General features: G+C 30.5%; 1 protein-coding gene across 1 annotated transcript in view; it reads left to right on the top strand.

Moving 5' to 3' along the window:
* The window catches only part of LOC111698781 (neurexin-1), a 61,874-nt gene extending 54,339 nt beyond the window's left edge, over positions 1 to 7,535 (top strand). Inside the window, exons 34-42 of the mRNA XM_023469209.1 lie at positions 467 to 538; positions 2,227 to 2,304; positions 3,164 to 3,251; positions 3,511 to 3,568; positions 4,081 to 4,147; positions 4,672 to 4,741; positions 5,467 to 5,634; positions 6,305 to 6,540; positions 6,808 to 7,535. Of these exons, the coding sequence (XP_023324977.1) occupies positions 467 to 538; positions 2,227 to 2,304; positions 3,164 to 3,251; positions 3,511 to 3,568; positions 4,081 to 4,147; positions 4,672 to 4,741; positions 5,467 to 5,634; positions 6,305 to 6,540; positions 6,808 to 7,041 (1,071 nt within the window). The 3' untranslated portion in view covers positions 7,042 to 7,535. The remainder of the gene's footprint in view (positions 1 to 466; positions 539 to 2,226; positions 2,305 to 3,163; positions 3,252 to 3,510; positions 3,569 to 4,080; positions 4,148 to 4,671; positions 4,742 to 5,466; positions 5,635 to 6,304; positions 6,541 to 6,807) is intronic.
* Positions 7,536 to 15,573: the final 8,038 nt, after the last annotated feature.

The raw sequence follows: 15,573 nt of genomic DNA, 5'->3' as shown, positions 1-15,573 counted from the left end.
TAACCAACTATATATTTGACTAACCAACTATATATTTAACTAACCAACTATATATTTAACTAACCAACTATATATTTAACTAACCAACTTTATATTTAACTAACTAACTCTATTAACCAACTATATATTTAACTAACCAAGTATATATTTAACTAACCAACTATATATTTAACTAACCAACTATATATTTAACTAACCAACTATATAATTAACTAACCAACCATATATTTAACTAACCAATTATATTTTTAACTAACCAACTATATATTTAACTAACCAACTATATATATTTAACTAACCAACTATATATATTTAGCTAACGGTGAAATAGGTATTTAAATGATAGATCTTTCTTAACTAACCATGTTTACATATTAGCAAAGCTGATTTAATGATATTTATATTCGAAAATAATATTTGAAAAAAAAAATATATTTTTAAATAATAATTTTATAATATGCTTTAGACGGATGGAAAGGTTCTAGTTTCCTTCTATACTGAGAACAGGGAGATTTTAGTAAGAGAAAACTCATTAAAGGTCAGGATTAAATCATTATATATCAGGACAAACTCATTAAAGATGAGGACTAGATCATTATATTTGAGGACAATATTATTATATTTGAGGACAAACTTATTATAAAAGGTCAGGACAAAATCATTATATATATGAAGACAAACTCATCAAAGGTCAGGACAAGATCATTATATAGGAGACCAAACTCATTTGTGGTAAGAACAAGATAATTTTACAAACTCATTAAAGGTCAGGACAAACTCATTAAAGGTCAGGACAAACTTATTTAAGGTCAGGACATGCTTATTAAAGGTCAGGACACACTCATTAAAGGTCAGGACAAACTTATTAAAGGTCAGGACAAACACATTAAAGGTCAGGACAAACTCATTAAAGGTCAGAACAAACATATTGAAAGTCAGGACAAGCTCATTAAAGGTCAGGACAAGCTCATTAAAGGTCAGGACAAACTCATTAAAGAACAGGACAAACTCATTAAGGTCATGACAAACTCATTAAAGGTCAGGATTAAAGACCAAAACGTCATTTTACAGCAGTATGACGTAATTATAGCATGATATGAACAATGAAAAAAAAACTGTTGTTTCATTCAAAAATGAAAAAAAATATTTGCTGAAATATACAATATAGTAGAAATGATGACTGAACTTGTAAATGAAAGGATGAATGAATTATAGTGAATGAAATGAGTGAATATTAGTGAATGAAAGGATGAATGAAAGGAGTGAATTTTAGCGAATGAAAGGATGAATGAATGATAGTGATTGAAAGAAGTTAATTACAGTAAAAGAAAGAATGATTTTTTTTAGTAAATGTAAGGATGAATTAAATTATAAATTATGAATTATAGTGAATGAAAAGAGTGAATTATAGTGAATGAAAGGATGAATGAATTATAGGAAATAATGGATTAATGAATCATATTAAATGAAAGAAATGATTAATAATGTTGTATGAAAGAAGTGAATTATAGTGAATGAAATGATGAATTAACTAATAAATAAATGGAAGGATGAACTAGTGAATGAAGGATAAATGAACTTTTGAATGAACAGATGAATGAACTAGTGAATGAAAGGATGAATGAACTAGTGAATGAAAGGATGAATGAACTAGTGAATGATAGGATGAATGGATTAGTGAATATTCAGTATGAAAGCTTGAAAGTTAGTTTAATATCGACTTTAGACCCAATTATCTAAGTTTAGGTTGGTGAATATATTGATGGATAATTTAGTTATTAATGGTTTATACTAGAGTTCAACATAGATTATATATTCTAACCAACCATTCAACAATTATAGTCATTAACTCTTATATACTGACAATTCAGAGTACTTACTAAAATAATTTTAAAGTACTTAAATTTATAGGAATAGATAATCTTTGACCTTTAAAGGAACGATTAATGAAAAATAAATCTTTTCTATTTCTTAAGACCAATTTTTAAAATTTATTAATTGATATTGATTAACAAATTGATCGCTTACTTTTGATGAAGTGAAGGACTAATTATCGATCAGATAAAGGTTTCAAGGATACCGTTGTGATACGGGGCAATATCCTCATGCATGGAGGCTAACTTGACACTACGCTCACAGTCCCTTTAAATGATGGATTTATAAATTCATGGATTGTACTAACCTAGTTTTATTTATTGAAAATTGAATAATTGATTGATTGCTCAGATAAATGATGGGAAGTATCACGTGATCAGATTCAGCAGAACAGGAAGTCAAGCTCTCCTTCATATAGACGACTACCAGGTAGATAGATAGATAGATAGATAGATAGATAGATAGATAGATAGATAGATAGATAGATAGATAGATAGATAGATAGATAGATAGATAGATAGATATTAAATTCCTGAAAATCTATTTTCCAATCTTCATCAAAACCAACCGGGGGAAACCGACCTTTTACCCCTAGGGGAAACTATTAAGAAAGGTTAAAGAAAGAAGGGGAAGGGAGGCGGGGGGGGGGGAATTTTTTCTCTAGTCACGATGAGTTTATTTTAGAAAAAAACTATAATGTATGTTCTCTGTGAAGTGTAAATACACATTCAGTTGGAAAATGAAAGTTTTTCTTGCAAATATCTAGTCTCCACATTTTATTATATATAAATCATTCTTCATACGTATACATGTAATCCATCTTACATCTTACATTTTATTATATATAAATCATTCTTCATACGTATACATGTAATCCATCTTACAGGAATTTATATATATGTATATAAATATATATATAACCATTCATCTTGTTCTTTACGTAAAAGCCGCATATTATATTTTTTATTGTATATGTTCAGCAGAAAAAAGCAGAGTTTGCCCAAAGTAAACAAAAACCTTAAAACTTAAAACTTTATCTCGCAAGCTTTTTTAAATTTTTTTCTTCTCTAAAATATGTTAAAATATATTTATTTTTCTAAAAAAAACATGATTCAACTCTATTTTCCTAATTCATATATTTTCTAATCTGTGACCGTTGATATTTAAAACTTGACATGACTTCTATTTTAAGTTATAATTAGAACATTATCTAAGGTCCGCGACATTAGGTTGTAAATACTGATGTATTTATAGAAACTTAGTGTTTGAGGAGAGTAAAGATTAAATATTTCAGATTGAACGGCCGTTTCAAGGTGTTATTTCCGGTCTTGTCTACAATACTATTCGGCCGCTGGACTTAGCTAAAGAGAGAAAAGGTAAAACTCGAACTAATATTCAATTTTTGATCATATATTTACAAATCTTATTCCTGTTTTTTTCATAGATTTGGTTGAGTTTAAGTCGCTTTTATATATTTTGTTAACAATTGTTGTTGATTTTTATTAATTCCGTTAAAATACTAATTAGTCGAAAATTATTTTCCTTTTTTCGTTTGTTTGTTGTTTTTCTTGATTCAAGCCGGCCGTTCAAGCTAAATTAACTTTTTTCATTTTTTCTTAAAATATTTGATCGTAGACGGAGCGAGTATAATGGGAGATATCAAGTATCTTCATCAGATACCGTTTAATTACAGGTTATAATTTAAAAACATTTTCATGATCATTTTTTATTCAATTTTAAATTTCAACATTTTATTTTAGACACACAAACTAAAAACTTCGTAATTTATAGGAAAAAACTTTTATGTTGGATACTCACATTTCCGATGGCTTGATATCGATATCCACTATGGAAACTTTTATTTTGAGGAACAATACGTTGCTTAATTTCTTCATTTGAGTTCTCCAATCAGCGAACGAATACGATTAACATTCGGGATTTCGAAAAAAGATTAAATTAATTTTCAGATTACCAAAATTATAGATGTTTGATCCCGATATCCACAATACAAGAGTTCCGAACTCAGAGTGTATAAAAGCTCAGTGGGATTCGTTTGATTAACACAATATCTTTCATACTTAAATATAGTTCTTAAAAGTCATTAAATTTGAGATCAATTATTTAGGCCAATTTTTTAACATTTTGATAAAAAGGTTCTGAAGTATAATTTATGACACATTTATTTATTTTGCTTTACATTTTAAGAGATTATAACTTGGATGAGTTTGAGAGAATGCAACAAACTGATAGCAGTGATACTCCAGGGGTTCAGGTAAACTGATAGCAGTGATACTCCAGGGGTTCAGGTAAATTACTGGAATCGAACCCAGAGTTGCCCAGGGGAGTTAGTCCCACTGTTCACTCGTCCTTTGTCGTAAATTAATAGTAAACCCATTCAACTCAAAATCTCAAAACCAATCAAAATGTGAGGCAAATCGGTCAAGGGGTTCATGAGTTATGATCGGATAAACAAACAAACAAACACTCAAACACCCAAACAGAGATTACATTAATCAATAGTTTATAGTATATACAGTGGGAACCATAAAACTGTGGAATAGGAAAACGACAATACACCAATTTTCTGGTTATAACACGCACCCATTTTACATATTAAGTGGATTTTCAGGCTATTGGTAAAATCATTCGTTTTACAACATGATCTTATACACATAAGATTGCCTGATTGCGTTTTTTATTCTTCAATTTTATGGGTCTTACTGTATTATTTTTTATTTTCCTAATTTTATATTTTAAATAAATATTGTTCCGAAATGTTAGAATAAAACTGTTTAGGACGACATAATAATTGCGAAATGCATTTCTAAACGGAAGAACCTAAGCTCCAAGTGTTACCAATATGCAGGTTAATATTTATATTTTAAATCTTAAAATGTTTACCTGAAGGGATTGTAGATGTAACTTCAAGTGGTTAACCATTTAAAGTGTGGCATGTTTGATTCACTTTAAAGGAACAGACCGGCTCTGTAAGGTAGTTGAACTGGACACATTCTTTAGGATTCATTTGAGACATTTAAAACTTTTCCACGATGTATAATTACTGAGTTAGAGTGCATAGACGACGTTCAAAATGATGAATTTGGGTGGGTACGTTTTCAGAATCGTTTTTTTAGCTAGTTTAGAATTTTTACTATATTTTTGGTCGTCGTGATTAAATAATTTAAAAAACCGATTCTGAAAACGTACCCACCCAAATTCATCATTTTGAACGTCGTCTATGCACTCTAACTCAGTAATTATACATCGTGGAAACGTTTCATATGTCTCAAATGAATCCTAAAAAATTTATCCAAAACACTGCATACTCAGTTTAGTTATCTTACTTAGCCGGTCTGTCCCTTTAAAAGTGCCCTTCAAACCTTCCTCTTTTTAACAAAACAACGTTTTCTATCTTGAAAATTTTCCTTTTTTGTCATCGCCTGTTGTAAGTAATTTTTACAGGAAATTTACAATTGAAAAACTCCATTTACAGTGAGGAAAAATTAAATACTTTTAATACTTTTAATACTTTAAATACTTTAAATACTTTAAATACTTTAAATACTTTAAATACTTGTTTTTAAAATGTAGGAAGTGGAGATGAACTGATCACTCCTGTGTATATCTCCCCACCAGACCCCCCTGCCCTGGAGGATAGTACCCCCTGGGTACACCCCTGTCTAGATGACGAGGACTGTTGGATACAGGAGGGTAGTGCAGACAAGGACCCGGAGACAACTACATCCAACCCTTGGAGATGTAATTATCTATATATAAATTTGGCTTGTCTGTCTGTTTGTCTGTCTGTCGTCTGTCTGTTTGTATCCAATAAACGTCAAAACGGCTGAACCGATCGGGCCCAATTTTTTTGTGGGACCTCTCGTGGCTCCAGGGAAGGTTTATGAATGATCAAAATTTCAAATATTTGTCTCCATCAAAGTTCGATCGTCATTAAATTTTTAAAATTTTGAAAATCCGCGAAATTTTTTGTGAAAATCCGCGAATTATTTTTGTTTGTTTTACGATGTACACAAAGAGAACATGTTCACAATTAATTTAGAAGATGGGCGCGAAGCGCCCTCTAAGGCTAGAAAGAAGGGCGCTAAGCGCCTTGAATTTCTAGTATCTAAATATGACGTAAAACTAATCAGAAAGAAATGCATCCTGTCTGTTTAAGAATATTTTTAATCATATTTGGATCTCTTATCTAAAATCCGTAACATTTAGAGTCAGAGACCTTATGTACTTAAGTATTTAAAATTCATAGCCCAACAAAAAAGTATTAAATAGCAAATGCAAATTCAGCGGGTGAAAATCTAAGACTTGCACTTTACTTTTAAACAAGACATCTAGTTTACTGTTATATATAAAGACAATCAGAATTTAATTTTCGTGATCACGCCATTAACCTCTCTTTATTTTGTGGTAGACACGACCTATCCCTACTACCCTGACACAACCACCCAGGAGCCCCTGGATCAGATCTACCAACCTGAGTATCCTATATACCCTGGAGAACCCCCTACCTACCCCCCTACCCAGTACCATCCTACCAATGGTAGAAGCTATGAGAACTATGATCAGAAGTATAATATCTACGAGAACCCAGAGGAGCAGGAACCAGGGGATAATCCCAGAGAGAAAATTCATCACAACAAGGCAGGGGTAATTATATTCTTAAAATGGAAAATGTAATTTTGGAAATATTAAAAAAATGAATTTCAAGTATTGTCTATCAGAAAGCATGATTCTTTTAATAAAATCTTTTAATAAGGACACTTACGTCATCCTTGATAGACAATGGTTAAAAGTGTACTGTTCTGAACTGGACAATTGCCACTTTAAAAAGACAGTTTGGCAAAAAAAAACTTTTTTTAAAAAAGAGGTTGGAAGTTTAATTTTTTTAGAAATAGTATTTATTCCTGTTTACAGATAAACATTCCTGGAACCCTTCTCATCATTGGGATCGTTTTTGTGATCTTGATCGCCATCATTCTCATTATTGTGATTGTTTTTAAAATGAGGACACACTCTGAGGCCAGTGTGAAAGTTGTTGAATCTAAATCGTATTCTGTGGACCCCAGTACACCACCTGTACTAAGCAGTACGCAGGTTAAACCAGTGAAAACAAACAATAATAAACCTGTTAAAGAATGGTATGTCTAGAATGTCAAAGAAGGAGTAGATATAGAATATTAAATGCAGACTTAACTAATAAAATTACCCCGGAGGAGAGGTGTGAATTCTGAAAAAAATGTCTGTTTTTTCTGACAAACTATTTTTTGCAGAAAAAAAAATAACTTTTCTTAACATGGAAAGATGTATCTTTTACTTTCTTTCCCTTTTTGAAAATATTATTATTAAAAGAATATTTTATAGTATTAAAGTTTTTAAATGTTATTTATATGCCCCTTGTTCTACGGTGGTATCTGACACATCATTTTACAAAAATTAAAAAAGTCTTATCTCCATTTTAAATTTGAATGGTTATATGCATTTTGCATGAATGTATTGTTAGGTATGATCAATATTTTCATTAAACAAATTAATGATAGGTAAATATTTCTGTAGACCATTTTATAATTACTAGAAATTCAAGGCGCTTCGCGCCCTTCTTTCTAGCCTTAGAGGGCGCTTCGCGCCCATCTTCTAAATTAATTGTAAACATGTTCTCTTTGTGTACATCGTAAAACTAAACAAAAATAATTTGCGGATTTTTACAAAAAATTTCGCGGATTTTCAAAATTTTAAAAAATTTAATGACGATCGAATTTTGATAGAGACAAATATTTGAAATTTTGATGATTCATAAACCTTCCCTGGGCTCCCTAGATGTCCCACACAAAATTTGGGCCCGATCGGTTCAGCCGTTTTGACGTTTATTGGATACAAACAAACAAACAAACAAACAAACAGACAAGCCAAATTTATATATAGATTTCATTATTCATTATAATTTATTCATGTATATTTTAAATCGTTTTGAATCAAGCATTCATAGATAAAAAATTAAGAGGATATCTACATTTTTTTGATTATTTAAAATCAAACATTAAGTGTAAATATTGGATCCACAAACCAAATATCTAACATCAAACAAAATATACAGAAAATATCAGTTTTTAACCAATTAGAGATCTAAACCTGGATAAAAGATAAAAAAGAATGGATCCTTTAATTAAAATTATTCTTAAATGTAAATCCTAAAAAAAGTTTTATCAATTTTTTTCCAAATAGTTTTCTGAAGATTTGGTTGATGGGTAAATTGAAAACCCTGTTAGGTTTTTTCCTAAAATTGTTGGTATGTCTGGAGGCTTTTTTTAAATGTGCTTTTCTGTGATATAAATTCTTAATTTAGATCTCAACGTTTTCAAGATAGTATTTAATAGTTCTTTTATTGAGTTTATAGTCCCCCCCCCGCCCCCACCCACTCTTTTTACTCTCAAGGTTCTTTTAAATATATCTGAGTATTTTAAAAACAAACAAAAAAGATTAAAATATAAAATTAAAAAATTTTCTCTCATTATTTGTGTTCCAACAGAATCTACAAATAATATCCAGATATCAAATAACATAAAATATGAACTATTTTATAAACTAGTTCAAATAAAATATATGGTAAAAGTGGGTGTTCTCTTTTAAACTAGATTTTTACAATCTATTAATCTTGCCTTTAACATTTAGATATTCTAGGAAATACTAGTTTAACAATTCATTTTGACTTATAAACACTTAAGAAAACAGTGCAACAAAAAACGCCTTGAATAAAGTTAAGGAAAATTTTAATAAACATTGTTTAAATATTTTTAAGACATATAAAATTGCCCCCCCCCCAGCCCCCTTAAACGCATACTCCCAAACTAAATTAAATATTTGATAACGTTTTATTTCCGGTCTCGGCTTTCCTCTGCATGCATTGCTCAGTTCAACCTAATTAAGTTATACATTGTAGTTTAAATAATAAACCAAAACCTTTATATTCTAAATTTATTTAAAGAACTCAAATTCATCCAAGTAGAAAAGAGGAAGTTTTTCAAAACATGAATTTTCACAAACATTGTGAAGTAAGTGCCTTGTACAATATTATATATATGTACATAATTCATATTTCTTCTTGTAATATTAATTTAATATTTATATGAATTATGTAAGTATTTAAAATACTGTTGTCTGTATACTTTAATTAATTGTATTTGTTATTAATATTATTATTATTATCATTATTGTATTAAACCTATTTGTTGTTTTAAACCTAAATAAAAACTGCGGCCAATTTTATTTCTTATCATTTATAGAATTCATTCAAGGTCCATCCAGATAAATTGGTGAATCCAAGATGAATAGATGAATATATGAATCCAAGCTGAATATATGAATCCAAGATGAATAGATGAATCCAAGCTGAATATATGAATCCAAGCTGAATAGATGAATCCAAGATGAATAGATGATTCCAAGAAGAATAGATGAATATATGAATCCAAGATGAATAGATGAATCGAAGATAAAGATGAATGCGTATTTACTATTGTAAACTATTCTTATAAAAACTTGTTTAAATCCTAGACAGAAACCATTGAAACTTTAATCCCATCTTTCTTCTCATCTTCACAAACTCTTTAGAAATATTTCTATTGGTGTAAATCTTCTTCTCACCACCTAGAACCCTGACCCTCCTTCGTCCCTCCCCCCCTTCTTTATTCTAATGAGTCTTGAATCTTATTTATATATTTGGGTATTTAACCTCTTTTCATGCATAAATTAACATAGATAAGGGAGAAAAACTGATCTTTTTTTTAATGTAAGTGCCTTTGGATCTAATTCATTTACATCAAAACTGAAATAAGGCATTTTTTAGGTTGCTAAATTTCAAACTCAAATTGGTCAAGGATTTGAAGAAAAAAATGTAAATTAAGCCATTTTTTAAAAAACGGTTGAAAAAAGAATAAAAATTTGTGAATAATATTAAACAATGGTTTTGACTTCAATAACTTTTTTCTTAAAAAAGAATAATCAGTTTTTCATTTCATGTTATAATGAAAATATTATTAACGTTAGGGCAGGGAAAACCACAAAGCCCCCTTTTTCATATCTTTTAAGTTCACAATTTTACAGTTTATAAAAAAGATATAAGTTGATATAAAGTAAAATTAAAGCCGTTGTTTTTTAAACGATATGTATTAAAATGGTTGTAAAGAAGTTTGAACTCATCAGGAGGAACTATTGAGCCAACAATCATCGATGGAAATCAACTCAAAACTAAAATAGCAAATTATTAACCATTGGAATATTATTCCTCAGGTTTATTTTGCAGTCTGAAGGATAAGATTAATTCCTCTTCGATATCCCGTGGTCGTGGTCGGAGGGATCAAGCAAAGTTACCTAAGAGATATTGAGATCAAGTGTTGAAAACCTCTTGGGGGTCGTCGCTAAGATGTTATTTATTTATTTAGTTACTTATCAAAAAACTTTTTTCTGATGCAGTCACTTACACAGACCAATTTTACTTAAAAGGTTGATAGTAAAATCATTTGCTTTACAACAAAAAATTTCTAAAGTCAATTATATGTAAGAATAATTAAATGTCAACACATAAATTGTCTTAAATGTTTTTTTGCCTCTGACCATGCACTTCCTTCTGCATTATTCTATCTGAGAACTGAATAATAGTATGCACTACACTCTGCAGTATTCTACCTGAGAACTGAATATGCTCTGCACTCTGCAGTATTCTACCTGAGAACTGAATAATAGTATGCACTACACTCTGCAGTATTCTACCTGAGAACTGAGTATGCACTACACTCTGCAGTATTCTACCTGAGAACTGAGTATGCACTACACTCTGCAGTATTCTACCTGAGAACTGAGTATGCTCTGCACTCTGCAGTATTCTACCTGAGAACTGAGTATGCTCTGCACTCTGCAGTATACTACCTGAGAACTGAGTATGCTCTGCACTCTGCAGTATTCTACCTGAGACCTGACCATGCTCTGCACTCTGCAGTATTCTACCTGAGACCATGCTCTGCACTCTGCAGTATTCTACCTGAGACCTGACCATGCTCTGCACTCTGCAGTATTCTACCTGAGAACTGACCATGCTCTGCACTCTGCAGTATTCTACCTGAGAACTGACCATTCTCTGTACTCTGCAGTATAATACCTGAGAGCTGAGTATGCTCTGCACTCTGCAGTATTCTACCTGAGAACTGAGTATGCTAGAATAGGAGAATCTAGAATCCTTCTCATTATTCTCATTTAGTTAAAATGGCGCAATAGTCAACACCCTAGGGATACATTCATCAGTAGATAGATAAAAAGATAGATAGTTAGATATGTAGGGAGGTACTATTTAGGTAGGTAGATAAATAGGGATCTATTTAAATATGTATAGTTAGATTAGGTAGGTAGGCAAATAGGGATCTATTTAAATATGTATAGTTAGAATAGGTAGGTAGGTAGATAGGTATCTATTTAAATATGTATAGTTAGATTAGGTAGGTAGGTAAATAGGGATCTATTTAAATATGTATAGTTAGATTAGGTAGGTAGGTAGATATCTATTTAAATATGTATAGTTAGATTAGGTAGGTAGGTAGATAGGTATCTATTTAAATATGTATATTTAGATTAGGTAGGTAGGTTGATATCTATTTAAATATGTATAGTTAGAATAGGTAGGTAGGTAGTTAGGTATCTATTTAAATATGTATAGTTAGATTAGGTAGGTAGGTAATTAGGTATCTATTTAAATATGTACATTTAGATTAAATTAGATTTAGTACTGATAGGTACTTATTTTATTCTTTTTATATTTATAAAGGAATTGAGTGTTGGTCACAAACTCTGATTTTTTATTATTTATATCTTCGTTACTTACAAAGATAATTGTAACCATATGTTTCACACCTCTTCAAATTATAAACTCTGTATGAAAGTTTAAAATATCTAATATTTATTTGAATAAGTTTTAAAAATCTAAGGTTCACTCCATCTGGTTGTAAAGATATACGGATTAGAAAGCTTTAGTTGGTGACAAGGCTGATTTTCTTTTATTAATTAGATTATCAATGTTTCTTGTCTGCACGGACAGTAAACTCCGTCAGTTTAATTTTCTTTTATTAATTAGATTATCAATGTTTCTTGTATGCACGGACAGTAAACTCCTTCAGTTTAATATTTTCTTTTAATAATTAGATTATCAATGTTTCTTGTCTGCACGGACAGTAAACTCCTTCAGTTTAATATTTTCTTTTAATAATTAGATTATCAATGTTTCTTGTATGCACGGACAGTAAACTCCGTCAGTTTAATATTCTTTTAATAATTGCACGGACAGTAAACTCCGTCAGTTTAATATTCTTTTAATAATTAGATTATCAATGTTTCTTGTCTGCATGGACAGTAAACTCCGTCAGTTTAATTTTCTTTTAATAATTAGATTAGCAATGTTTCTTGTCTGCACGGACAGTAAACTCCTTCAGTTTAATTTTCTTTTATTAATTAGATTATCAATGTTTCTTGTCTGCATGGACAGCAAACTCCTTCAGTTTAATATTTTCTTTTAATAATTAGATTAATGTTTCTTGTCTGCACGGACAGTAAACTCCTTCAGTTTAATTTTCTTTTAATAATTAGATTATCCATGTTTCATGTCTGCACGGACAGTAAACTCCTTCAGTTTAATATTTTCTTTTAATAATTAGATTATCAATGTTTCTTGTCTGCACGGACAGTAAACTCCTTCAGTTTAATTAAGGAAATGGTATGAACCGGACAACAAGAAATTGTTAAATAAATCTGGTTTTATGTTTTTATCTTGGCAGAATTTTCTAAAACGACCTAGTTTTATGAGTTAAACCGTTTAAACTGTTTTAACCAAGGTGGGGTACAATACAAATAATATTTCTAGATGAGTTAACATATACAGGGTAACAAACAATATTTCTAGTTGAGTTAACATATACAGGGTAACAAACAATATTTCTAGTTGAGTTACCATATACAGGGTAACAAACAATATTTCTAGTTGAGTTAATAACATTGGTGGGGTTTAAACAGTTTCGGATAACTTTGCTAGGGTTTAAACAGTTTAATATAACATTTGTAGAGATTAAACAGTTTAGGATAACTTTGGTAGGGTTTAAACAGTTTAGGATAACTTTGCTAGGGTTTAAACAGTTTAGGATAACTTTAGTTGGATTTAAACAGTTTAGGATAACTTTGCTAAGGATTAAACAGTTTAGGATAATTTTGGCAGGGTTTAAACAGTTTAGCATAACTTTAGTAGGATTTAAATAGTTTAGGATAACTTTGCTAAGGATTAAACAGTTAAGGATAACTTTGCTAGGGATTAAACAGTTTAGGATAACTTTGGCAGGGTTTAAAAAGTTTAGCATAACATTGGTAGGCTTTAAACAGTATAGGATAATTTTAGTAGGGTTTAAAAATTTAGGATAACTTTGGTAGGGTTTAAACAGTTTAGGATAACATTGGTAGGATTTAAACAGTTTAGGATAACTTTGGTTAGGGATTAAACAGTTTAGGATAACTTGCTAGGGAAGAAACAGTTTAGGATAAATTAGGATTAAACAATTTAGGAAAGGTTCCCCTGTGTCAACCCCCCCCCCTCCCCCCCCCACTCCTCTCCCTTCAAAGGTAAAATGTTTCGTGTCCTTTGCAAACATTAAGCTTGTCACTATATATAAATTCATCATGTATTGTTTGTTTGTTTACATTTATAAACAATCTTTTGTTTGGGTCCAGCCAGCCATTATTCAGTACAATGATAACAGACAGCTACATAGGATGGAGGGATTGATCAATAGATGGATTTAGAAATAAAGTAGGTTAAATGGACTGAGGTTATATAAGCAGTTCTAAATATACTGCTATTGTTAGAACTGAAAAAATGACCAAAGGTATCAAAATGTTTTGATAGTCACATGAGAACTTTGTCTTGTATTTTATTTTTAAATGTACATGACTGTAACACTTTTGTACTTTCTGTACGTCAGACACAGGGACAGTACAATAGTATTATTTAATTTGCATATATATGAATAGTTTACTCTCTTTGGGCATGATTTTGAAAACCCATCTGTTTCTACTGTGCTACACTTATTAACATATGAATACAAATATTACGCATGTGAAACATCAAGCAAATGTAATTAATAAATTAAGTATTTATATATATATATAAAGTAGCAATCTCTGTTTGTTTGTTTGGATGTCCGATTATAACTCATAAACCCCTGGACCGATTTGCCTCAAATTATGATTGGGGAACTCGGGATGAACCACTGAAATGTTCTTAGTTTTGAGATTCTAAGTTGAGCATGGGTCACTTTTTTAAGGTAAAAATAGCTAATATCGTAATTAACGACTAAGTGCGGGTAAACGGCGGAGGTAACTATGATTAACCTGGGCAATGCTGGGTTCCCATGCTAGAAGTTTTATGTTTGAACTTCTGTTTATGTGAATCCTTTAGAAAGTACTAATCCGAACCTTTTCATGTCATACATTTATTAAGACAAGAAATTTCTCGGCTTAGCGTCCCTAGAGAGCCATAAAACCAAAGATAATCAGATAAAAAAAGATAAATAAACAATGAATACTCATATTTAAAAGATTCATAGGTAAGTACTTTAAGATCGTAAGCCCTTTCGAGAGCCTCATCCTGTATTCATGTACACAAAAGAAATTTTTGTGTTAAAAAAGTTTTACTTTCAAACTTCAGCTTTGCAAGTTTATCCTAACTAAAAAAGTGCAAACAAAGAAAAAGAACATTTTATAAAGTTAGTTTTGACTAGACACATTTCAACACGATGAACTTCAAGAAAAGACAAATTTTGATCAAATATTAAGAATCTCTTGGAATAACTTTAATTTAAATTATTTTATGATTGCCTTAATTATGACCAGATAACTTTTTTTACTGAACAAATACATGTATTAACTAAGAATCGACATAGTTTAAATAGTTTTTGCATAAAAAAACTTAAATGGAATCACCCCTCGTCCCCCCCCCCTTCTCTCCAACCCACACACTCAATCGTTTTGCACTTTAGATCTTTAATGCGATTGCTTTATCTTCCTACTGGATTAGATTTGCAATATATATATTTATTGGTAAAATTAAACCTATTTGGATAAATTGCATATATTTGAGAACTATAAAAGGAGAGGATCGAAGAATGCTTTGCATTTAGCTGGCGGGGGAGGGTTGGGGGTAGATAGTTAAATAGATAAATAGATAGATAGATAGTTGGGTAGAGGATGAGCCTAAGGAGGCTGGGATACAATTTGGGCAGAGAATGGGTGTATTGATTTTAGAGGATTTTCTGGCCTAGATATCTATTTATCTATCTATCTGGGTTTCCCTTGTACTTTATTCATTGCTCATCGGACATTTTTATTTCCCGACCATATAATATAGGAAATTTATTTTAATACAGATTCAAGATCATTTTCCAGGACGAGACTCAGATAATTTTTTAATAATTGCAAAGAAAATTGCAAAAGTTTGCAAGAAGGAGTTTCTTTTATGCATTTTAAATTCCAAAATTATTAACTTTTAATCAAAAGTGTAAAATTTGCACCACATGTTGAATTTCTCAACACTTTTTCACAAACTTGAGAACTTTTTACAAACATATTTTTAATAGTATTTTTTCTTATTTTTCACCCAAA

This window comes from Eurytemora carolleeae, unplaced genomic scaffold, assembly GCF_000591075.1.
Source record: "Eurytemora carolleeae unplaced genomic scaffold, Eaff_2.0 scaffold275, whole genome shotgun sequence".
NCBI lineage: Eukaryota > Metazoa > Arthropoda > Copepoda > Calanoida > Temoridae > Eurytemora > Eurytemora carolleeae.
Note: the sequence above shows the minus strand (reverse complement) of the source record. Positions and strands in the feature narration are given on the sequence as shown.